Raw genomic sequence first — 24,754 nt, forward strand, 5'->3', positions numbered from 1 at the left:
CATTCAATACATTCCCAAGGATGTTTCGGTGCCCTTTAGAGGCCGGCTGCTGTCTCTTGCCACTACCCAGCTGAACTGCCCACTAGTCACCTCTGATGTCGGTGTTGAAAGGGACAAGCAACTTCCCACCGCCATCCTGTAGAGGAGGAAGCTGAGGACAGAAGAGACCCTTGTTGGCACTGGAGTCTTCCACCCATTAACTCTGTAGGATCCTGCCCTGCCCGTGACACCGGAACTGCTTTCCCCAACAGTGCAGAATAGCCATGTGGTGGCCCCTGATTGTTGACCACGACCGTAAAAATGTTTTGTGGCGTCCAGGATGGGTATCAGGTTCTTGGCTTTCTGAGAACTTCCAGGTGTCACGTGAACAATGGTTCAGGAAAGTCTGTGTATTTCAACAGGCATCCAGTGTTGCCTCTGAGTTCACCTTGGCCGGGAGGAACTCAACTTAGCCAAGTGGAGGTGGGAGATAGGGGGCCCTCGGTCTGGATTAGGAGAGGTTAGGGCAAGGGGAAGTTCAGTTCCCTCAGTTAGCCTAAAGGTATTTATTGAGCATCTAGTATTTACTGAGCATTCAGCTGTGGACAAGCCAGACACTGGGTCTGCCTCTGAGGATCCCACCTAAAGGAGACAGATGAATAAGAATGTTCCAGGTAGTACTCATAGCTGGAAAGAAAATAACCACGTAAGGGGGAGAGGGTGAGTGGCTGCTTAAGGCAGGGTGATCAGGGAAGGCCACTCTGAGGAGGTGATGCTGGAGTTGAGACATGAAGGATGAGGCGAAGCCAGCGGCGAAGACAAAGGGAACAGTGCTCCAGGTAGAAGGATCAGCAAGTGCAAAGGCCCTGAGGACGGAAGAAGTTTCAAATCTATGTGAGCGAAGTTGGGCTGGTGGTTGCAGTGGATGAACACGGCGAGTAGGCAGGCAAAGGGGCAGGACCAGCTCGCGGGGTCTGCAGGGGAAGGTGATCCAATCTTCCTTTTGAAAAACTCCCTCTCGGGACTTCCCTGGTGGTCCAGCGGTTAAGAGTCCGTACTTCCACTGCAGGGGGCCTGGGTTCGACCCCTGGTCGGGGAACAAAGATCCCACATGCCTTGCAGTGTGGCCAAAAAAAAAAAAAAGAAGAAAAAAGAAAAAACTCTGTCTGGCTGCTCTGTGGAGACTTGACTGCTGGGGACGAGAGTGGAGGCAGGGAGAGCAGGGAGGAGGGAAGAGGTGGGAGGTGGTGGTGGCCAGACTAGTAGCCAATGGATGGATTGGGCCTGCCATTGAGAGGTCAGGTTGCTGGTAAGGTTGGGAGGAGAAGGTTGGTTGGGTGTTTGGCCTCTGGCCCTGCCAGGTCTTGTCTGTGGCATCCCGGGGACGGGGACAGGAGTGTGGCTCTCCCTAACCCTCCGAGTTCCTAGGTTCAGAACGTCTCCCAGTCCATGGAGGTCCTTGAGTTGCGGACGTACCGTGACCTCCAGTACGTGCGAAGCATGGAGACCCTCATGCGGAGCCTGGATGCGAGGCTCCGGGCGGCCGACGGGTCCCTCTCGGCCAAGAGCTTCCAGGTGGGTCCTTCTGGATTCAGGTCGGAGGTCAAGAGAAGCATTGGGATAGGTCCCATTAGTTCCCAGAGTGGGGGGTCACATCTGGGAAGGACCGAGTGTTGGCTGGCCCAGGTCTAGGGTCCAGTGTGGGCTGAATATCAAGGGCCAGGTGCGCATCAGAGATAAGGGGTGAAGTTGTGGGTTGAAGGCTGGGCTCAGGTCTGGGTCACTGGTCAGGGGTTGGGATCAGCAATGGTTCCACCTTGGGAGCAGGAGATGAAGGACAGGATGACGGAGCTGTTGCCCCTGAGCTCGGTCCTGGAGCAGTACAAGGCGGACATGAGGACCGTTGCGCGCCTGCGGGAGGAGCTGAGGAATCTCTCCGGCAGCCTTGCAGCCATCCAGGAGGAGATGGGCGCCTACGGGTACGGGGACCTACAGCAGCGGGTGATGGCACTGGAGGCCCGGCTCCGCGCCTGTGCCCAGAAGCTGGGTATGCCTTGATGCTTGATCTTGACCCCTGGCCTCCACACCCAACCCCAGAACCCTCTGTGTGCCCAGGGCATGGTTTTGACCTCTAACTTCGAAACTTGGACCCTTGACCTCCCTACCCGAGGCCAAAAATAGACCCAGAAGTTGGAAATGCTCCTGACCCTACACTTCCAGTCCCTCACCCCCAACCTCACTCCACCTTGGGACCAGATTTCTGGATCCTTCCTCACCCCCGTTCCCAGCTCTTCAGTTTGATCACACTACCTCGTCCTTGCCCTGCCTCCCTTGTGCTCTTCCCATTCTCCACCCTCATCCCCCCTGTTCCTGCCTCCCAGGCTGTGGGAAGCTGACGGGGGTCAGTAACCCCATCACCATTCGGGCCATGGGGTCCCGCTTCGGCTCCTGGATGACTGACACGATGGCCCCCAGTGCAGATAGCCGGGTGAGTGACTGGGCCCACGCCAGGGGTCAGAACCTATACTGAGGAGGAGACACAGCCTGTGGCTGCCCCTAGGTGCCAAGCGATTCCACATCAATGATTATCTTGTAGGCCAAAGTGTCCTAGGGTCTCCAGGGCCCTTGGACCTCCCCCTGACTGTCTAGCGACCACCAAGTGACCAAGAACTTTCCAGCCCTGTGAATCCATAAGTCAGCTGACCTCCAGTGACTGTATAGAGACTAATGGTTACTAGTACTAACGACCAGCTCCCAGTGACCACTGACCTCAAAGTAACCACCAGTGACCAGTGCCTTCCCAAGGACTAGGACCTACCAGCACCACTCAATGACCTTTAAATTTCTGGTGGCCACCATGGTCACAATTGCCTATCACCTCTGATCCACAGGAACCATCTATTAACTGCCTAGTGACTATCCTAGTGATGGATGTTGGTCACTGGGCAGCCATTGAGTGTCATAGATTAGAGGTAGCAAATAGCCACTGCCCCACTGTGATCATTGGCCTCCCAGGCATCATGGTGGTTCAACCAAGGGGTTACGAGCTTGGGTTTGGGGGGAATTGCCTGGTGGTCCAGTGGTTAGGATTGGTGCTTCCACTGCTGGGGCATGGGTTCAGTCCCTCGTTGGGGAACTAAGATCCCGCAAGCCACGAGGCACCACAAAAAAAAAAAAAAAAAAAGAACTCAGACTTGGAGTTATATCCCGCTTCCACCAATTCTTAGCTGGGAAACTTGGGGACGTTCCTTAATGTCTCTGAGCCTCAGTTTTCCTTATCTTCAAAATGGTTATGATAACATCAGCGTTACAGTTTTTGGGATGCTTAGCCCAATAACCAGCATGAGTAAGGGCACTCACAAACGCTAATACCATGGTGACAGCGAAAGATGTTGACGGAGAGGATGGTGACGTTCATGCCGGTCACCTCGTGGTTACAGGAATTACCCACGGGCGATGGATTCACGTGACCTCTTATCACCCAAGGGCAGCCTAATGACCACTAGCCATCCCATATCCAGTGACCAGTGAACTCCTAGGCCCAGTGAGTCACCAGGGACTGCCATTTCCCCGATTCTTGGGGATCAAGCACTGTCCTCTGAGTGTCTGAGACCAATAGCACTCCCTGACCAAGTGATCCCAGTCACTGGGATGATGCCTGGTCATGAAAGGTCACTGGACATCCCATGACTGAGTAATGACCACTTAGTGGCTGTTGATCCCTAATGACCATATGATTCCTGAGTGGCTGCTGGGACCTTTGGGTCATTGGTGGTGGTCCACCAGTGACCAGCGGCTCTCTTGTAGGTCTGGTACATGGATGGCTATTACAAGGGCCGGCGGGTCCTGGAGTTCCGCACTCTGGGAGACTTCATCAAAGGCCAGAACTTTATCCAACACCTGCTGCCCCAGCCGTGGGCAGGCACGGGCCACGTGGTGTACAATGGCTCCCTGTTCTACAACAAGTACCAGAGCAACGTGGTGGTCAAGTACCACTTCCGCTCGCGTTCTGTGCTGGTGCAGAGGAGCCTCCCTGGGGCCGGCTACAATAACACCTTCCCCTACTCCTGGGGTGGCTTCTCGGACATGGACTTCATGGTGGACGAGAGTGGGCTCTGGGCCGTGTACACTACCAACCAGAACGCAGGCAACATCGTGGTCAGCCGGCTGGACCCGCACACCCTCGAGGTCGTGCGGTCCTGGGACACCGGCTACCCCAAGCGCAGCGCCGGCGAGGCCTTCATGATCTGTGGCGTGCTCTACGTGACCAACTCCCACCTGGCCGGGGCCAAGGTCTACTTCGCCTACTTCACCAACACGTCCAGCTACGAGTACACAGACGTGCCCTTCCACAACCAGTACTCCCACATCTCCATGCTGGATTACAACCCCCGCGAGCGGGCCCTCTACACCTGGAACAATGGCCACCAGGTGCTCTACAATGTCACCCTCTTCCACGTCATCAGCACCGCTGGGGGCCCCTAGGGGCTGCCGTCGTCGCTCACACAGCCACACGAGGGCCACGGGAGCCCTTTCTACTCCACCTGTGTCCTTCCAAATTTATCTTTCTGTCTCTGTCCTGCCCCCTCTCTCTCTCTCCCTCTCCCCTCCTGTACTGTTTTTTCTCCCTCCACCTTTGCGCCCAGCTTTCATTCTCTGCTTCTGTTATTTGTCAGTGCGTTTTCTCAGTATTGTCTCTTCTTTATTGATCTCTGATTTTGATACTTCGCTTTCTTTTTATTGAGGCCTCTCTATCTTTTGATAGATGTGACTCTCCAGCTATCTCTGCCTGTCTCTCTCCCTCCCTCCCTTCCCTCTTTGCGTCCCACTCAGTCCTCCTCTTCCTGGCTTCACGTCCCCTCCTCCCGACCCAAGGAGTTGAGTGCATGGATGTTTCTTATTTTATTTACACCTTTTCTTTCCGGGTTGCTGGAATAAACGGGACCTTTGACATTTGATGCTTCAGCGGCTCTGTGTGTCTGGAAGGGGCAGAAGAGGCCAGGTGGAGGGTGAGCCTGGAGGCCCACCCCAGCTGGGTCCTCTTGTCCCAGGCCACAAGCTTTGTGAACAGGGGCAGGCGAGCCCAGCCTGGGGGGTGGGTGGGTGAGGGCCCTGGCAGAGCCCTTTGGGAAGAGAGGAGAGGATACCCAATCCAAACTTGTTTCAAACAACATGATCCAGCTAACCAAGAACTCTATCACAACGATGAAGATTGGCCTCAAATGAATATTCTTTGTCACTGTTTTTTTTTTGTTGTTCTTTTTTTCACTCACTGATCACACAGGTGCATCACTAACCCATCTGGCAACTTTTAAAATGGGTTTTTAACAATTTGGCTGCTTTTAAGAATATGGGTATGAGAGGGTAGCACACAGAATTTTTCCTTTTTCTTCTCTTTTTTCTTTGTAACATCAAAATCATTTTGTATGAGTTGCACCTGTTCTGAGTTAGCTGATTAAAAAAAAGATAGCAAGTCTGAAAGTGCATGGGGGCCCTTCCGCTGGACACACCCACGCCCCGTGCCCGGGCTTGGGCAGGGATAGTCCCTGACGTGGGGACCTACATGGGGACTGGAGCTCCTGGAGGGGAAGGACGGGCAAAGTTAGCAAGTATCAGAGACGGGAAGGGAAGGGGTGTGTGAGAGCGTGGGGAAGAGACTGAAGTAAGCAAAGGCCAAGTCCTCAGGAACCTCGGCAGTGTGACTAAGGTGGGGTGGGAGGGGGTCATAGAAGGGGAAAAACAAAATGAAGGCTTTATTTTAGCCAGATCTTTGGTAGCCTGGGTGACAGACTGCAAGGAGATGGGGGAGACAGTCGCCTCTGAAGCTGTGGCCGGGAACAAAGGTAGTGCTGACCTCTCCCCGCGTACGCCCCAACAACGGCCCCCCCTGAAATCTCCAGCAGAAACATTGTGCAAACAGCCCACAGGCCCAGACAACACCCCCCCCCCCACCCCTGCTGAGGCCACGGAGGCCAAGCTTGCTCCTCTGGGAGGAACCCTGTCTCCCCGTCTCTAATTAATGGCCTGATTAAATCATCTCCGCTCCGTGATGGCATCTCCGGGAACTCGGGACACTGGGGCTGTACTGCCGAGGAAACCAATGAATAATAAATGCGACTGCCTAATGCACTCATTTAAAACCAATTTTTAAAGAAATCTTCAAGAAAAGCAATTAATTTCCATTTAAATTAACAAGTTCGACATTGAAGAGAACCGATTCCTGGATAAGCACCTTGAGAGGCACTTCGCTCTGTACCTGCTTTTAAAAAACAAACACACAAACAAAAAACAGGCACAGGGCGAGGGCACCTAGAACATCTGCGCCCCATCCCTCCAATTTGTATTGGGCATCAGACAGATGCCCACAGGCGCCCCTTCTCTCTTTCACACACACACAGAGGCAGGCCCAGCCCTCCTTATACTTTGGGGTTGGTGGCTTTTGTTCCAACCAAGGTAGGCAAGGAGTAATTAACTCCCCGCCCCTCGACCCAGGCGAGGGTTGCGTGTCATCTGCGTGTGTCCTAGGCTGCCTACTGCTTACCCTGCTTCCCCTTTTGTGGAGGTGTGTCTGTCTACATCGGGGAAGCTTTGTAGCCCATCCCGTGGCAGTACCCATGTTACCCCGAGTTGAAGTAACTGGCTCTAGCCCTGCTCTGTGGCCACAGAAGCCTGAGCTGGTGAAAACGGCAAAAGAGTGGAAACCAGCCCCCTGGGTCGAGTTTGGGCCGGGAGGTGCCAGACCAGTGACAAAGAGTATACTCTCACCACGCTGAAGGCCTGGGATTTAGGGCCTCACTTCTGGGCAGGAGGGGTGTGGAGCAGGTGACACAAGCCACAGCTCGTGAATCACGCGTGCTGCGTGCTGAGTGGGCTCTGGGGGCATGTTTACCAAAGAGCAACGTTCTTTTGTGTTGGGTTTTGGCCGCTGCACAGCTAGACAAAGGAAGAGGGAGGTCCATGGAGGCAGGTGGTCACGCCCAGACGGGCGGACCCCCGGGTCACACAGGACAGACACACACCTAAGGCCAACTAGTCACATGGGCATATGCAGGCTTGGGCGCACACACACACACACACATCCCGCACCCTCCCTTCCCCGGCAGCATCTCAGATGCCTGGGAGCCCAGGGAGACCTTCCCCAGGCCTTTGGTGCTGAGAGCGAGGCACAGGCCCACCCTCAGGTGGTGCCTTGGAGCAGGACCCTGAAAACCCTTCCGCCCCCAAGTACTCATTTCCGATCCTTCCCAGAGGCTCCTTTGGACCTGGAGGGGTGCAGTGGCTCCCCCGACACCACAGAACGGTTGGCGCAGACAGCAGGGCTGCTACCTGCCTTGTGGCCTCCACGGGTGGTGGGAGAGGATTCTGCCTGGAGGCGCAGCCAACCATCAGGCTCTCCCCAGCCCACCAGAGCTGAGAGGAAATTCATTAAACCCTCCTAATGACAAACGCTCTGGCAGGCGGCAGGCAGAGAGCGATGGCTCCAGGAGCTGGCCAGATGGGAGTCGGCCCAGGTGGCTGTTTGAGACTCGGGGCTTTTATCAGAGACTCAGCTTCGTCGGGGATGGGGCGGGGGGCGGGGTGTTCCCTGGTGTCAGGCCAGGAAGGGCTTTATTTTCCTCAGGTGCCCAAGCCCCGCTAGCCCGCCACCTGCCCCCCGTCCCCGCCCCGGGCTGGTCCCCGTGAAGCAGGTGGGCAGACCAGGCCTAACCGCCTCTCAGCAGCACCGCAAACCTCCTGACTGACCTGAGCCCCCAGCCCAGGCCCTGGCCCCAGGGCAGCTACGAGGAGGTGATGCACAAGAGGTGGGCCGCACCCCAGCCCCCAATCTGAAGAGGAGGAAGATTCCCCCCCACCCCCACCTCCACCCCCATGTGCCACAGCGATTCCCTCTGCTCCACGGAGGCCCCTCCCCCAGAGGGCGGGGCAGGATCCCTGCTCTCAGAGGCGCCTGGCAGGACCCCCCCACCCGCCTGGCCCCCTGCTGCCATGGTAACGGCGCCTGCAGAGGCCGCAGGACCCAAGCACAATCTTCCAGAGCGCTTGTGGTGACAGGGAAGCGGGCCTCAGGGTGCTGGGCGTAGTTCATTCTAACTCAAGTGGCCCATGTGCGTGGAGGGAGTTGGTGGGAGGGGGGTGGCGAGAGCACCCAGGGCACGGGGGCTTCAATCTGGCTCCCCGAGGATGCCCTGCTCCACCCGACCTGCTGAATCCAGAGCCGGGGGGTCAGGGCCCTTGAACACCCGAGTGTGAGGAGCGCTGGCGCTGAGCAATGCTCCAATTCCCCGAGAGTCCGGCTGCCGCTAGCATGCCCCCAAGCCCAGGAAGAGGAGAGGCTGCTCAGGGAGGAAAGGCGGCCTGGACACCTGGACGCCAGGGATGGTGGGAGATGATCGCTCCCCCAACCGAGCCCCACTCACCTCCGCAGGGAGGAAATGAGAGACAGGGACAGCAGAACACTGGTTCCAGGTTTAATGGAGGCTGGGGAAGGTGCTGCACTGCTGCTTAGAGAGGGCCCCCAAGCAGCAGGCAGCCTGGGCCCCAGGCGGAGCGTTTGCTTTTTGCAACTGAATAGAGGGAGGTGGCAAAACCAGAAATAACTCAAGGCCCTGCCCGCGCCCCCCCCCACCCCCGTCCTGGACCTGGGGGGACACAGGGGGCGGCTCAGCTAACCAGGCCTTCTCTTTGGGACAGGTCACCCCCAGCCCTTGGATGTGGAAGCCCGGCGAGCCTCTCCACCCTGCACCCTTCTGAAGTCAATTCCTAAAGGGGAGGGGAGTCTGGCAGGGAGCCCCCGGTGGTGAAGAGCCCCCCTCCCAGCCATTTTGGGATCAATAAATACTGTGTGACACGAGCAGGGAGGGGTGCCCGCTGGTCAGCGGCAGCAGGGAGCGGCGTCTGTGCGCCCGGCCACCCTGCCCCGCACCCACCCGGGCGGGGGCGGGGTGTGTGTGCGGCGGGCCTGGCCGTCCACGCCCCTCACTCCGTGCGCAGGATGATGTGGATGCCAGAATCCGTGAACACGGGCCCGCTCATCTCCCCTGTCCGCAGTGCAAAGGAGGCATCTTCAAACGGCTTCTGCATCTGACCTGGGGAAGGAAGCATGAGGGATGGCAGGTGGGGGGTCAAGACCCGGGCTGCAGGCCAGGACCAGGCAGGGCAGGCAGATGGGGCTCCCGCCTGCACCCCCGGGCGCTCACTTGGACTCATCCGTCACGTGCTTTAGGGCCCGGTCACAGTGGCGAGTGGGGCCCAGCTGAGGGCGGCAGGGCAATTAGGGAGGCCCCGGGAAGGCTGAGGACAGCAAGTGAGGGATGAGGGCAGAGCTGCGGTCTCTGCCGTGCACGTAGAGACGCGTTCTAGGGATGAACTGGTCTCCCTGTGCCGGTCCCCAGCCCCTGCCACACTGTCTGTCTCCCTTGCCTCCTGGGGCGGGCAGGCGGTCCACAGACCCTTGCTGGCTCCCCGACACCCCTCGCCCCATCCTCGGCCCCTCCCCGATGCTCTGTAGACCCCAGGGATGGAGTGGGAAGGAGGCGGAGGCCTGGTTCCCTCCGCTCCTCCCTTTCCACAGCCCCAGCTGGAGATGCCTGAACTCGGGGTTGCTGGTCTGACCCCCTCCTCCCCTCACCCCTGGTTTCCCCACCCATGAGGGCGGGGCAGGGGATGCTGGGGGACATGCCCTGGGGCTCTAAGGGGCCCCAGCCTTACACCTCCAACAGGAGGAGAGGAAAATGGCAGCAAGTACCCACCTTGGTGGGCCCGTGATGGGGACAACTGAGCAGAGAAACACACGGATGGACTCCCCACCGCAAGAGAGAATGTCACTGGGGAGAAGCCTCTGCGGCCACGACCCCCAGCAGGGCGGCCTCTGAAGCCTGAGGGAGGGACTTTGCTGCCACCTGGTGGACTCCAAAGGCCCATGCGACAGGCGTTACCCCTCCCGATCTCTAGGTGGTGGGCGGGCGCTGGTGGGTCAGAGGGTCCTGCGGGGGTTTGGTGGTGCCCATTCCTCGCGCACCTCTGCTGAAGGCACCCAGGTCTCCCCTGGCCTTGGCGGAGCTGCAGTCGCTGAACTGTGAGGCCAGAGATTCAAAGTCCTCTTCTCCCGACTTAATCTTCTGGATGTAGCCTGCGAGGGGGACACACAGGAAGACCTCCCCGTCAGGGGTGGGGCGGGGCAGAGGGCTCCAGGGAGGGCGGCGCTCCACTCGGAAAGTGCCTTTCACGTGCATGCACACCGTGACCCTGTGGTGACCGCAACAGCCAGCTGGTCTCACGTCCCATCCCAATACCGCCCGCTGTGTCACTCCCCACCACACACACGCTCAGCAACATACAACGAACAGAGCATGGCCTCTTCCTACCCTCACACACACTCTGAGAAAATCTACCCCCCAGGCCCTTCTGGGGAGGACAGCAGAAGACAGGACAGAAGTTACAAAGGGACACTGGGACCCAGGGGTCCCCCAAGAGCCCCAGGGCAGTGGTGGAAGCCCCAGTGGAGAGTTTTCTAGAGGCTTCTAGGAGAAAGGCAGGAGGCCAGGGCGCCAGCCCAACTCTGCCACAGGAGACGGCTGGGTCCTCAGCTGTCTCATCTGTCCAAAGTGTGAGGAAGGCCAGGGCCGCTTACTGGGGCATCGTGAAGAGACCCAGCGGCGGCCTAGCCGGGGCTCGGGAAGGGACACGCGTCATTCCCACAGACTGCGCCCCAGAGACAGCAGGGTGTGTTGGTAGTGCACCAGATTCACCCTCTGTGCAGCCCAAACTGTCCCCATTGGGTACCGGTTCTCCCCGAGGGACAGGGAGGCCGGGCTGATGGGAGGGAAGGAAAAGGATGACTGAGGCGAAGGGCTCCCAGCAGAGGGCGCCAGGGGGCAGCACCGAGGACCTGTGTGACTCTCCCAGACCCTGCGTGTGCGGGGGGAGGGGGGGGGTAGGAAAGGGCCGCCAGCCACTCTCCTGAGTCCAGGCAGGAGCCTTTGGAGCAAGAACCCATCCTGTCCTCCCCAGACCACCACCGGACAGCCCCTTGCCTCGAGCTAGGCCTACGTGGCTTCCCTGACAGCCACTCTCCTGGGGGGCATTATCCCTGAGGCCCCTGGGGGGACCTGGGACCACGTACCACCCCCAGCTTAGCGACGGGACACCAGCCCACGCTGGATGTGAGAGGCACCCTGTCACACCCACCAGTGGGTTTCTGAACTCCACGGTGACACCTCTACGTGTTGCTCCTGTCTGACCTAAACGAGGCTGTGACACGCCTGGTACCTGTCTGAGCACCACAGTGACACCACGGATTAATCTACCTGGTGCTCTGAGGCCCAGACACGCAGCCAGGCCATCTGCCTCATGAGCGGCTGGTGCAAACTTCACCTCGGCCCATGGGTCTCCGACTCCTGTCTGACCTCAACATCACTGGTATCCATCTATCTCCCTGGAACGACGGTGACAGCACACCTATCACTCCCCGCCCACCCCCGTCTCACTGCATGTCACAGCAGCAACTGCGTGTCCTGGCATCTGATCTGCTCGGCTGCTTCCACGGCTGTCCCGATAACCCCTGCCTCCCCCGTGTCCCTGTCACTCTCGCTCTGTCCTGACCGTCCCTTTGCTTCTGAGCCTCAACTGTCAGCCATTTGCCAGCAGGCCACAGTGCCCGGCACAGACAGACGCCTTGACAAATGGCACTTGCTGTCACCATCCTGTTCCCTCTTCCGTGTGGGCTGTGCCAGCCGGTGATGAGGCTGCCCCTACTTCTCTCTGACCTGCCCATCCCTGGTCCTCCTCGCCCGCACCTCGCAGTCTGCGCTGGCCGTCACCGTGACGCGCCGCCTGGTCAGGCAGGCTCTCCGTCGGATGCGACACAAGCCCCACCCTCTGTGGACTGCACGCATGCTGCAGTGGCTTCTGCCATAATGCTCTGCTGTGCTCTCCACACCGCCCTGGGGCTGCCAGGTAGGTGATCCCCCTGTGCCAGACGCATTCACGGGTGACTGCGATCTGAACCGGATGTCACTAGGATACCCCTCCTCTACCTCCTCCTCTCCCTGGATTCTGGTTGTGTCCTCAGCCTCACCCGGGCAGCACCACGATATCTCCTCTCTCTTCTGTCCGGACCTCAGTAACACCAGCCAGGGAATCCTGAGTGCACAGTGCTCCCCAGTGCACCTGCCCGCCTCCAGGTACCTTGGCAGGCACTGCTGCACATGCCCAGCACTTGGGGAGTCGGGCCCAGCCCTGAGCCCTGTACAAGCACCCCCCTGCTGCATCCTCCAGCAGCTGGAGCTGTGGGCACAGTGGCAGGGAACCCCCGAGACTAGGTGGCCTGGCCAAGGTGTGCACACAATGCATGTGTGCAAGCAACAGCAGCCTAAAAGCAGTATAAAAGCCAAACATTTGCCCCCCCATAATTTGTTTTGTTTTGTTTTTTTTGTTTTTTTTTGCGGTACGCGGGCCTCTCACTGTTGTGGCCTCTCCTGTTGCGGAGCACCGGCTCCGGACACGCAGGCTCAGCAGCCATAGCTCATGGGCCCAGCCGCTCCGCGGCATGTGGGATCTTCCCGGACCGGGGCACGAACCCGTGTCCCCTGCATCGGCAGGCGGACTCTCAACCACTGCGCCACCAGGGAAGCCCTGTTTGTTTGTTTTTTGGGGGTTTATTTGGCCAGCCGCATGGTTTGTGGGATCTTAGTTCACTGGGCCCTTGGCAGTGAAAGCGGAGTCCTAACCACTGGAATGCCAAAGAATTCCCATGTCCCCCATAGTTCGTAGCACCCAAATCTTCCTCTGACCAGCCAACTCTCTCAGAAAATATTCTGCTTGGATGGGAGCCTGAAATGATTTTGTTTAAAGAAACAACGCTTCCTTCCTGAGCTTCCCTTTCAAAAGCTGACCTTCAGGGGTCTGGCCACAAGTCAAGATGCAAGGCTACATTCAGAACCCCCTGTGTCCCCTCAGCTCAGTCTTACACCCCCCATGGTGTCCCGCCCAGTCTTGCCCCCCCCCCACACCCCCACCTCTCAGCCTTTGCTTAACCTTTGTTTAATCGTCTCTTCCCACCCGAAGCTCACCTGCTGTCCTCTGGTCTCACCCAGGAGTCTCCCTAAGGCCTCATTAGGCGAGGTGCCTCCCTGGGCCCTGCATTTACCCCTTTCCTGTTTGTGCGTCTGTTGCCGCCTCACACGGGGAGGACAGGGACCAGGTCGGCCTTGCTCACTGCTGTGTCCCCAGCTCTCCGTGCTGTGCACTGAACAGGTGTTCACTAATGTTGAAGGAATTCGTGAATAAATGAGACAGAAACAGGTCATGGGGAAGGAGAGAGAGGGATCCACCACTGGGTTCTGTAGATGGAAATGCTGGAATCTCATGCCTTTTTTCTGTGAACCTCAGGCTCAAATGCTACAGAGGAGGCAAGAAAGGAAGTACAAACCAGACACCCTGGGCTGTTCTCAGCAATGCCCTGCCTCACCTGACTGGCAACACCCCCTACCCAGACAGCGTCCATCTAACCCTCACCCAACGGGGCAGCTGAGGCAGAGCAGGGTAGATTGTGGACCCCAACTACTGTGTTCGGATCCCAGCTCTACCGATCCTGAGCTCTGCAACCTGGTACATGACTTCGTCTCTTGGAGCTTCACTTGCCTGGTCTGTAAAATGGGCTAATTACCAGCTCTGACCTTGGAGGGCTGCTGTGAAGGGTAAAGGAATTACTGCCAGAACAGTGCCTGGTGCAGAGTGAGCCCCTGACAATTACTAGCTGTCAGTCCATAAATAATACGGGTTGAATGTTTATGTCCCTCCAGAATTCATATATTGAAACCCTAACCCTCCAATGTGATATTTGGACATAGGGCCTTTGCTGAAGTAATTAAGGTTGAGTCATAAGGGAGGGGTCCTGATCTGACAGGATTAGTGTCCTTTTAAGAAGAGACACCAAAAAGCGCTCTCTCTCTCTTTCCCCACTGCATGCACTGAGGTAAGGCCTTGTGAGCACACAAAAGGTGGCCGTCTGCAAGCCAAGGAGAGAGGCCTCAGAAGAAAACAAACCTGTCGACACCTTGATCTTGGACTTCCAGCCTCCAGAACTGTGAGAAATAAATGTCTGTGTCTAAGCCACCCAGCCTATGGTATTCTGTCATAGCAGCCTGAGCTGCGCCATAATTATTTCAGGGAAAGTGAGTGAACAAATGGACTGGTCTCTGACTCTAAAAAGGTTTAGACGGGACCTCCCTGGAGGTTCAGTGGTTAAGACTCTGCGCTTCCAATGCAGGGCGCGAGGGTTCTACCCCTGGTCGGAGAACTAAGATCCCACATGCTGCACAGCACGGCCAGAAAAAATAAAAAAGTTTAGAGACAAACTAGGGAAGGGGCCTGGACAGGAAAAAAGGTGACAGGATTAGGTCTGCCTTCCTTCAAGGCCCAAATCCCAGCAGGGGGTGCCTAGAGAGGCCAGAGACCCAGCCTGAAACCAGCAGGCTAGAAGGGAGCCACCCACCTTGGGTGGGGACACTGGGCCAAAGGTGCTCACCGACCCTCAGGCCCTGGGCACAGTTACATGTAGGGGGACTGCTGCTCACATCAGGGCCTCCCTGGGACCCTCAGGCCCTGGGCATGTGGGGATGGAGGGATGGGAGTAGGCAGGGAGGGCTTCTCCATGGCCTGGCTTCCTTACATAAGGACACGGGCAATGACAGGCAGCCGGTCCCCAGATCCCTGACAAGCCTGTGGCCGCAGCCCAGCAGCTGCAGAGGAGCCAGCACTGGGAAAAGGAGCCTCAGCAGAAAATGTGGACACACTGCCGGCAGCCTGTCCCCTTGGGGCAACTGGGGAGCACAGGACCTAAAAGCGAACTGACAGACCCAGGCTGCCAGCTGCAGAGTGTGCCGCCCGAATTCTGGTCTCTTTACCACCTGAACAAGCCCATGATGAGAACGGGGGTGGGGGGCAACATCCACTTTCACGAAAGAGAAAACCAAGCCCAGGCGCCCGAAGCCCGCTGATGCGCCCCACGAGTGTTTGGTTACCGAGTGCACCATGGCCCGGGCCATCTCACTGCTCCGTCGTAATGACCCTCGAGGGGGCCTGCCTCAGGCCAAGGTCACTGGAGGGTCTGCACGCTAAACCCACCAGGCCTCCCACGTCCTGGCCCAGAGCTCCACCCATGGGCCATGGGGAAGCAGCAGGGAGCTCTTGGTAGGCGGAAGCCTTGTCCAGACCATGGTGCCCACCGCACACTCCTAAATGCCTGGGGTCGAGGCTCTGCTGTGTAGACAGGAAGCGTCCGACACTGAGCCCCTTGCTCTGCTGAGCATTCAGCTGCTGGCTGGCCCCTGGATCTTCATGGCCACCCTGTCCCCATCCTACAGATGAGGCAACTGAGGCTCTGAGAGTAAAGACACTTGCTTGAAGCTACACCGCTGGCACCAGATCCATCTCTGCGTGACTCCAGGGCTGGGCCACGCTGGTTCTGACCTTACCCCACGCCTGCCCCTCTAATCCATCACCCCATCCTCCCGATTCTGCCTCCTAAATGTCTCTAGAATCTACTCTACCTGCTTCCTACCTGCCCCAAGTTCAAGTCACCGTGTTTCTAGTTGAAATTCCTCCCACAGCTTCCACCAGGCCCTCTGGCACAGGCAGGCATGTCGGACCCCTGCTAACACTCCCGAGTGTGCACTGACTTAAGGCTAGGCCCCAGGGCCCAGCTGCTTACTGGGCACACCCCCAGACACCCCTTCCCAAGACCCAGGCTGACCTCAGCACCCCCAGGCTCCCACTGCAGTGAGAGCCCCACCAGACACATCCCTGTCCATTCTAGAGGTGGGGTGGGGGGCATCCTCACCTGCCACTCCCAGGCAGTCCCCAGGGCCCAACAGCTTTCCTTCCACGTGATGCTCAGATATCCCCATGTCCACCTGCCATCTCTGGCCAGGACTGTCGCAAGGGCTTCTGTCTCTGGCCTGCTGCTCTGCTGAATCCAGGTCCTCTCACGGTTGCCTTGCCAACGTCTCTTCCTCAGACCCTCAGATTTAGTGAGTCCCTCCCCAGACTGTGCCTCTTCCCAACCCCCAGTGACGGCACCTCCTCTGCTCAACCTCCAAGTGCCCATCACCTCTTGCTCACTCTCATGTGGTTCGGAAGCCTCAGAACAGGGACCCCTCTAGGAGCTAGGAGGACCCAAGAGGTCATCTCGTGATTCCTCCGGGTTTCCTGCCACGTCCTCTTCCCCTGGGGCCGCCAGACCCCGCTCATTGCTCACAGCTCACCGCTGGTCCAGCCAGCCTGGGCCTTCTGGCTTTCTTGGTCCGTCACCCTCCAGCCACACGGCTCTTTCCTAAAAGCCAGCGCCACAGGGCCCCCCTCCCAGTCACACGTGGCCATGTGTTTCCTGCGGTCTCTGGGAAAGGACCCAAACTCTTGGCCTCACTCTGGGCCGTCCTCCAACTGGCTGGGACCTGCCCTTGAGGGGGTCTCATCCCTCTTCAGTCCCCTGCACAGCCTTCCCCTGAGTCCTACCTACAGCCCAGCCACAGGCCTTCATTTCTGCCGCTTCCTCTGCCAGGGATCCTTCTCGCTTCCTCCTGATTCAGGAAACCAGGCTGCGAGCAATGCCGTGGGCCAGGCTTTGTGTTGGGTGGCAGGAATACAGTGGGGAAAGAGACAGATCCAGTCCCTGCCCTCACGGAGCTCAGGAGGTGAGCTCTTTGAATTTGCCTTCAAGATTCTGTGCGAGAACTTGGCTCTGCTCTACAAGGCTGGGAGGTAGGAGGCTAAGAGGTGCCATTTATCAGGTGCCAGACACTGTATGGGGGGTGTAGGTGTGGGCAGAGGTGTGTTTAAGTAATATCCCACAGGCCAGGGACTTTCCTGGTGGCGCAGTGGTTAAGAATCCACCTGCCAATGCAGGGGACACGGGTTTGATCCCTGGTCCGGGAAGATCCCACATGCCACAGAGCAACTAAGCCCGTGTGCCACAACTACTGAGCCCGTGTGCCACAACTACTGAAGCCCGCGCACCTAGAGCCTGTGCTCCGCAACAAGAGAAGCCACCACAGTGAGAAGCCCGCGCACCGCAACGAAGAGTAGCCTCCGCTCGCTGCAACTAGAGAAAGCCCACGCGCAGCAACGAAGACCCAACACAACCAGAAATAAATAAATAAATAAATAAAATAAAATAAAATAAAATAAAATCCCACTGGCCAAGTACCAGACCAGTGATGTCATAGCAAAACAACAGCCAATATGGACTGATTATGCCAGGGCTGTGCTAATAACAACCATCATAATAGCCACCAGCAATTACAGAACATTTACTAGATGCCAAGGCTGTTATGCATGCTTTACTGCATCAGGTCAGAGTCTTCTCAAGTACCCTATGCAGTGGGTCCTATTATCATAACTCTAATTTTACAAGTGAAAAGATTGAGGCTCTGAGGTGTTAAGTAACATGCTCAAGGTCACACAGCCAGGACCTGGCAGAGCTGGATGGGCACTCAGGCTATTTGGGCATGGGAGAGAGACGGGTTATGTGGGGTTGGAGGGCCCAGGAGGGGTCTGGGATCTCTGGTGAGAGAGGCTGAGTGGATGATGAAACCACACGTGTGATCCAGACCAGCGCTGTCCAACAGAACTTCCTGCAAGGATGGAAACATTCTCTATCTGTGCTGTCCGAGATGGCAGCCACGAGCCACATGGGGCTACTGAACACTGTGCCCAGTGTGACTGAGGACCCAATCTTTAATATGACTCAAATTTAATTAATTTAAATGGAAATAACCACATGTAGGTGGTGGTGGCCACACTGGACAGCTCTAGACCAGGGTGCTGCAAACTATGTCCCACGGGTCAAATCCTGCTGTTTTTGTAAATAAAGTTTTATTGGCACACAGCCGCACCCATCTGTTTACATATCATCTATGGCTGCTATGGAGTCACCAAGCAGAGCTGACAGAGACTGTATGGCCCGCAAAACCTAAAATATTTACCATCTGGCCTTTTCAGAAAAAGTTTGCCTATCGACTGCTGCTCTAGACTGTGGAGGAAACACAGAACACAACAAGGAACAGCCTCCTCCTTCAGGGCAGAGTTAATTCACCGACTCTACCTTTCCAACCTGCCTCCTGACCCATCCATACATGTGCCCCAGGACCCTGCTTGATGATACTACTCTCAAGGATAGCTCCCACTGAATGAGGATCCACTGTGTGCCACGCACTTTCTCATCTCACTGAGCTTTCACGATGGCCCTTGGAGGCAGGTATATGATGATGCCCATTTTACAGAGGTGAAAACTGAGTCTCAAGGAAGCAACGTGAATGTCCCAAAGTCAAGGAGCTTATAGTGGCATGGCTACCGTCTGAACCCAGGTCTGCCAGCCCCAAGGTTGGTTCCTCCACCCCTACCCTGGCTCACCCTCAAATACCAGCTGGAGAGAAAAAGGAGAGGCAGCCGTGAGAGGCAGGCTTGAGGCACTTCCAGGTCTGTCAAGGCCACAGCTGACAGCTGAGCAAGCTGGGGTAGAGAGTCTGGCATGATTTCTATAAGGCCCAGTCTGGTCCCTGGGGAGAGGGACCTGCCCCCCGCCACCCCCAGACCCTGTTTTCACCTCTGCTCACCATTGATCAGCTCCAGAGCCTCCTCCTTGGTCCGGGTGATCTTCTCCTGCCGCCAGGATGAGGGCCGCCGCGACTGGCTGTGCTTGACCAGCAGGTGTGAGCAGCGGACCCTGGCGGGCTCCCCTTGTCCATTTTTGCCGCCGCCAGTGCTATTGCCACTCGGCCGCTCCCACTGGCTGGCGTTAGTGATGTGATTGAAGTAGTACACCCGGCCTGGAAGAGGGGGGAGTGGAATTCAGCTGGGACCTGCTCAGAGGACACCACCATGAAGCCGTGATAAGGGACTGGCCAATGAGATGCCTCCATTCAGCCAACCCACTGCTGTCCACCAGTGCCACCAGGCCTTAGCGAGCTAACATTCTAGGTGGGGGCAGACAGACACCAAACAAGCAATAAGACCACGTTATAACTTCAGCCATTCATAACTTCAAGGGGGAAAATAACCCCAGGTGAGGAAGAAAGGTTCCAAGCGGGCACTCAGCAGCCAGACCGCCCGTTCAAATCTGCCACTCTGCCACTCACTCACTGTATGATCCACCTTCCCTGGGCCTCGGTTTTCTAACCTGTAGAATGGAGATAACGGCAATACCTGCCTGAAGGGTTGCTGTAAGGGCTGTATGAGTTCACATCTGTAACGTCCTTAGGATAGCGCCGGCACACATCAGGAGTGTGGTAGCAACTATTATGTCCATTTTATAGACCACAAAACTAAGCAACATTTCCTGGGTGTTTACTCTGCTCCAGGCACATACGGGGGAGGCAGGACCTGTACCCATGTGCGTCAGACACAAAAGCTCTGCTCTTTTCCCCTACCCAGTGAACCCTGCTGCAGGACTGGGGGCCAGCATTACTGGGGCCAGATGTTACCCAGAGACTAAGGAGCATGGAGTGAGGGCCGCAAACAATAAGCTTGAAGTAGGACCCAGTAGAGATAGGCTGTCATCCCAGGGGCAGAGAGTTTGCCTGGGTTATGTGGAGGACTTGTGCCCACCAATGTGAAGGGATGGATGTCACCCACGGGGAACACTGTTAGGGTTGCACTGGGAAGAAATGGAGGGAGTGGGGGCCCAGAATTGGGCAGAGCATCAGCTTTATGCTGCAGGTCACAGCCAGGGCTGCAGCAGAGTGGGTGACAGCTGAGCCACTGACTGCCTCTAAAACCTTGGCAATGGGCTCCATCTCCCTGAACCTCAGTTTTCTCATCTGAATAGTGGGGGTGAGGTGAGAGAATAAGGACATCAAACCTCATGGGGTTAATGTGGAGAGTTGATGATGATGTATGCAAAGTGCTCACCAGAGCTCCTGGCGTTCAGTAAATCGGAGTTCTTACCGCGACTGTGATTACTGTGAGCTCTGGTCCAGCGGAGTGAAACACTGGACCTCAGTGTATCTCAGTGGTTTGCAGTAAGAAGGGCAGAGGGCTGTGGAGTCAGACTGACTGGATTCTAACCCAGCCCCCACCCCCCGAAATGAATGACCTTGAGCGAGTTCCTTCAGTTTTCTGGCCTCAGTTTCCTGACCTGCAAAATGGGAGTAATAACTACCTACCTTCCAGAATTGCAGCCATTCAGAGAAAGAAAACACCTAGCTTGGCACTGAGATAAACGTGCCCTATTATTGACATTATTATTGGGGGAAAAGCCTTAAATCGGGTCCCGGAGCACGGGGGGATGTTCTCAGGCAGAATACCACCGGGCGGATATCGCAAACTCAGAATTAGGTATGGATGGCAGTAGGCATGTTAGCAGTAGGAGGTTGTGGACCCGAGGCCGAGCAACCCTGGGGCCCCGCCCTGAGCATGGGGTTGGGGTGTCCTCCCCCAGGGGTGCCCCCTGGGCCCAGCGGGGTGCAAAGACCTTCTCCCCGGACGTCACGTGCATTAGGCCGAAAGAAAGGTGTCAGATCGGCAGGGCCAGGGCCATCGTCTGAGAGAGTGCCGAGGGATCACCGTCCCCCTATCACCCCGGCAGTGCGAGGGGCCTCTCCGGCCCCGCCCCTTGCCTCAGTTTCCTCAGCGTTCCCCACTCCTCAGGCTCGCAGCCCCCACGGGGTGAGCCGGGCCGTCACCCTGGGACGACGCGGAGGAGCCAAGACCCCACGGCAATCGAGGGGCGGTGCCGCGCCCGAGGGGCGAGCTCGAGCCCTGCTTCCGCGGGCCCTCGCGGCCCCGCCCCAGCCCCGACCCCCAAGGCACCTGAGCTGCGGCTCATGCGCTTCTCCCAGCCGGGGGGCAGCTTCTCCTCGTCCGCCATCTTCCCTCCTGCCGCAGAGCCCGCTCCGCCTCCGCCGCACCGCCTCTGCCGCCCGCGCCTGCCCACCGCCGCTGCCGATTGGCTGGGTCCGCCCCGCACCGGGGTCTAGCGACGACACTCATTGGACACCCCAACTGTCCGGACGGGCTCTCTGGCTTCCTATTGAGCAGAAGCGGGGGTGGGCGGGACCCCACACGGTTTTACCTGGGCCCAGCCCCCGGTCGGCCTCACCCAGGCCCCGCCCCCCTCCTTTCCTCGGCCCCTAAGTGGTGAGAAAGGGACACGAGCCCTCCTTGTCAACGCCCTTTGCCGAGCTTCAAAGAAGCCCTCACCTCTCCTTTGCGTCCTTCGCCGCAGAGCTCATCCGATTGGCTACTGCAGCAGCAATTCCCGCCTTCCTAAGCCGTACCCGGAGGGCCGCAGCTCCCCATGCGGAAGTGTCTGGTTTGTATGGAGGTAACTGCAGCAGAGAAGGTTCTTGGCAGAGGCTGTGCTGCCTTTGCTGTTGCCATAGCAACGCAGTTACCTTGGTGATGAACAGCTAGGAACCCAGAAGCCTAAATTTGGCTCCTGCATCCTCCCTCTTCCCACCTGTTTCCTCCAGATGTCCAAAGCTAGCCCACCTCCTTTTAATTTTTTGTGCAAGTCTCTTTCCCTATGCTACTGACCCATGACCCAAGCACCTTACATTTCCGTTGGAGTCTACTTTACTTCACCTATTTCCTCCCAGTCTGGCTCCTGCCTCCGTCCTGGGTGACTAGTGGGTGTTGGCATTGCCGTTCAGATGGGAGGCGCGGATGGGAGGATGATGAGCTCAGTTTGAGTCAATTTATTTTTTTAATTTATTTTTTATTTAAGTATAGTTGAATGAGTCAATTTAAAATTAAGTCTGTGGCACTCGTGGGACACTGAGGAGGTGGTTGGAGACCTAGGGCTGGAGATAGACATGGGAGTCAAGACACCAACAGGGAAGAGTTCAACTACAGTTCATCTATAGCACAGACCCTTACATAACCGTTAAAAAGAATGAGGTGTAATGACATGAAACACAGGGAAACATGTCTATGACAAATTATAGAGGCAGGATGGGAATTGAAGGTTAAGAGCACACAGGAGTCAGATTGCTTTAGGTTCAAAGCCTGGCTCTACCATTTGCTATGACCTTGAACAAATCACTTAACTTGTTTACTTCAGCTTCTCCATCTGCAAAATGAGGGCAAGAAAAATACATATCTCATAAATACCTTTGATGTAAAGGTTAAATGAGTTAATCTATGTAAAGCACTCAAAAACAATGTCTGGTCCATAGCAAGGATATGTGTTGCTGGGTGAAAAAAAAAAGCAAGTCACAGTACAATGTGGCAATTATAGTATGTATGAAAGCATAACAAAACCAAAAAAAATCAACAAAAAATAATTTAATTATGTGTATTATTAGAGTATGTACAATTATCTCAATTGTGTAAAAACTAGTTTTATATCACAGAAAATTTCTGGATTTATTCAAATATGCTAATGACTAACACTGGTGATTCAGGTGAAGGAAGAAATGGGAACTTAAGTTCTAACATAACATTTTGATTCTTTTTTACAAGCATATATGAGCACAGTAGTAATAATACTTTTTAAAAGATAATTTTAGACTTAGGGCAGAGCTGCAAAAGTAGTATAGTTTTCAATGTCCTTCACCCAGCCTTCCCTTATATTAGCATCTTACATAATAGAACAGAGGCTCTCAACTAGGGGTGATTTTGTTCCCCAAGGGACATTTGGCAATGTTTTAAGACATTTTTGATTGTCACAAATGGAGGAAAGGAGATGCTACTCGCATTTAGTGGGTAGAGGCTGAGTATGTTACTGAACATCCTACAATGCACAAAGAATTATCCACCCAAAATGTCAACAGTGCCAAAACTTGAGAAATTCTGCCACAGAATAATGATCAAAACTAAGAAATCAACATTGGTACAATACTATTAACTAAACTAGACTTTAAAAGAATTTCCCCAGTTTTCCCACCAATATCCTCTTTACGTTCCAGGATCTACATTGTCATGTCTCCTTAGTCTCCTCCAATATATGTCAATTTCTAGGTCTTTCCTTGTCTTTCATGCTCTTGATACTTTTGTAGAGTAGAATGTCTCTCATTCTGATGTTTGGTCATGATGGGGTTTGTCTGGTATTTTCTCATGATTAGACTGAGGTTATGCATTATTGGGAGGGATACCACAGAGATGATATGCCCTTCTCAGTGCATCATACTGGGTGATCAATGATGTTGCAATGTATTACTGGTAGTATTAGGGTTTCAGCTGCTGCATGACAAATTACCCCGCAATTTAGTGGATTAACATTTGCCATCTCAGTTTCCAGTACAGTTTAGCTGGTGTCAGCAAGGGTGTCTGTGGTCTTATCTGAAGGCTTAACTGGATAGGATCTGCTTCCAAGTTCCCTCCTATGGTTGCTAGCACGATTCAGTTGCTAACAGGATACTGGACTGAGGACCACAAGTTCTTCACTGGCTACTGGCTGGGGGCCAGTAAGGCAGCTCACAACCTGGCATCTGGCTTTCATCAATGAGCAAGAGAGCAAGCAAGATAGAAACCAGTCTCTTCACAACCCAATCTCAGATGTGATATACCATCACTTATGCCATATTCTGTTTGTCAGAAGTTAGATCTACCCTATACTCAAGAGGAGAGGATCACACAAGGGTATGAATACATGAGATCATTAGGGGCCATCTTAGAAGCTGCCTCTCAGTTGTGACGTTTTTGATCACTTGGTTAGGGCAGTATCTGAACTATTTTCCCCTTTGTAATGAATAACTACTTTTGGGAGAGATACTTTTGAGGCTGTGCAAATATCCTACTTCTGCTTAAAATTTGCCCACCAATTTTAGCATCTATTAATGCATCTTGCCTACAGCAATTATTACTACGGTGATCCAAGGGTGGGTGATTTCTTATTTCTCTCTTTCCTTCTACAACTAACTGAAATCCTTTTGTAATGAAGAGTTGTCCCTTCTCCCCCACTCATTTACATATTCAGTTATTTATTTATATGAGCATGGGCTCAAGGACATTTAATTCTTTGGGTTATAATCCAATACTATCGTTATTTTGTTGCTCAAGTTGTTCCAAATTTGGCCACTGAGAGCTTTTTCACAGGTTGGCCTCTGTGCCCTTTTAACATGCTTCCATCCTTTTTATTTGAGTACTTCTTACCTTCTGGTACACAAATTTTGGGGGGTTGTTTTTTAAGCAGACAGGTAAGGAGGATATTGACTTATAAGAGCAGGAAAATACGGGCTCAGCTTGTATTTTCCCTGCCCTAGCTCTGGAATCAATTACTTCTCCTCCCCCCCACCCCCACCCCAAATTACTTCTCCCAGAAGCCCTGGTTCCTTTTATTGGAGAATATTATTTAGAAAGCAAGATCTGGCTGCTGGGTGTGCTCACTGACACTGGGGTGTCACGGCTTCTGGTCCCTCTAAGTGGGTAAAGGAAATATATGGATATATGCACATGTCTGTATTTCTACATGTGTCTGTAAACATATTAAACAAAAACCATGAGTCCACACTGATAACTCCCAACTCTAATCCAGCCCCACAGGGTTCATTCTACCCACTCCCTTCCACTGTACCCTCTCCTAGTTTTATTTGTAACTTCTTTCTCCAGCAGCAAGAAACCTGGCTCTAATTATATACAATATATTATCCAACCCTGTGTGTGTATAAATGTACAAAACTAGTTTCAGATTTGCTAAGTTATACCACTGTAAGGAACATAGTTACCAACTAAAGTACAGTGTTTGTGTATAATTCTTTTTTCTTTATCCTTACAGTATTAAATCAAATTACTTTCTCAAGGTTATTTAGGTCAGCTCCTTTCTCCCCTAACCCCT

The 24,754-nt window shown here is 55.1% G+C and overlaps 2 protein-coding genes across 2 annotated transcripts in view; one reads left to right on the top strand and one right to left on the bottom strand.

Annotated features, from left to right (window-relative positions):
• Nucleotides 1–5,533, top strand: part of OLFM2 (olfactomedin 2) — a 48,041-nt gene extending 42,508 nt beyond the window's left edge. Inside the window, exons 3-6 of the mRNA XM_022557333.3 lie at nt 1,408–1,554; nt 1,807–2,026; nt 2,361–2,467; nt 3,787–5,533. Of these exons, the coding sequence (XP_022413041.1) occupies nt 1,408–1,554; nt 1,807–2,026; nt 2,361–2,467; nt 3,787–4,464 (1,152 nt within the window). The 3' untranslated portion in view covers nt 4,465–5,533. The remainder of the gene's footprint in view (nt 1–1,407; nt 1,555–1,806; nt 2,027–2,360; nt 2,468–3,786) is intronic.
• Nucleotides 5,534–8,434: 2,901 nt separating this feature from the next.
• On the bottom strand, nt 8,435–20,909 carry PIN1 (peptidylprolyl cis/trans isomerase, NIMA-interacting 1). Its single transcript, XM_022557421.3, has 4 exons — nt 20,788–20,909; nt 18,594–18,806; nt 9,998–10,108; nt 8,435–9,065 (listed from the first exon to the last, which is right to left on the bottom strand). Exons 1-4 carry the CDS (start codon nt 20,843–20,845, stop codon nt 8,956–8,958), a joined length of 492 nt encoding a protein of 163 aa, XP_022413129.1. The 5' UTR covers nt 20,846–20,909; the 3' UTR covers nt 8,435–8,955.
• Between the last annotated feature and the right edge of the window lie 3,845 nt (nt 20,910–24,754).

This window comes from Delphinapterus leucas, unplaced genomic scaffold (genome assembly GCF_059928025.1).
Source record: "Delphinapterus leucas isolate spDelLeu-1000000601 "Yukka" unplaced genomic scaffold, BTC_Dleu_Yukka2 spDelLeu_asBTCV2_sq25, whole genome shotgun sequence".
NCBI classification, from domain to species: domain Eukaryota; kingdom Metazoa; phylum Chordata; class Mammalia; order Artiodactyla; family Monodontidae; genus Delphinapterus; species Delphinapterus leucas.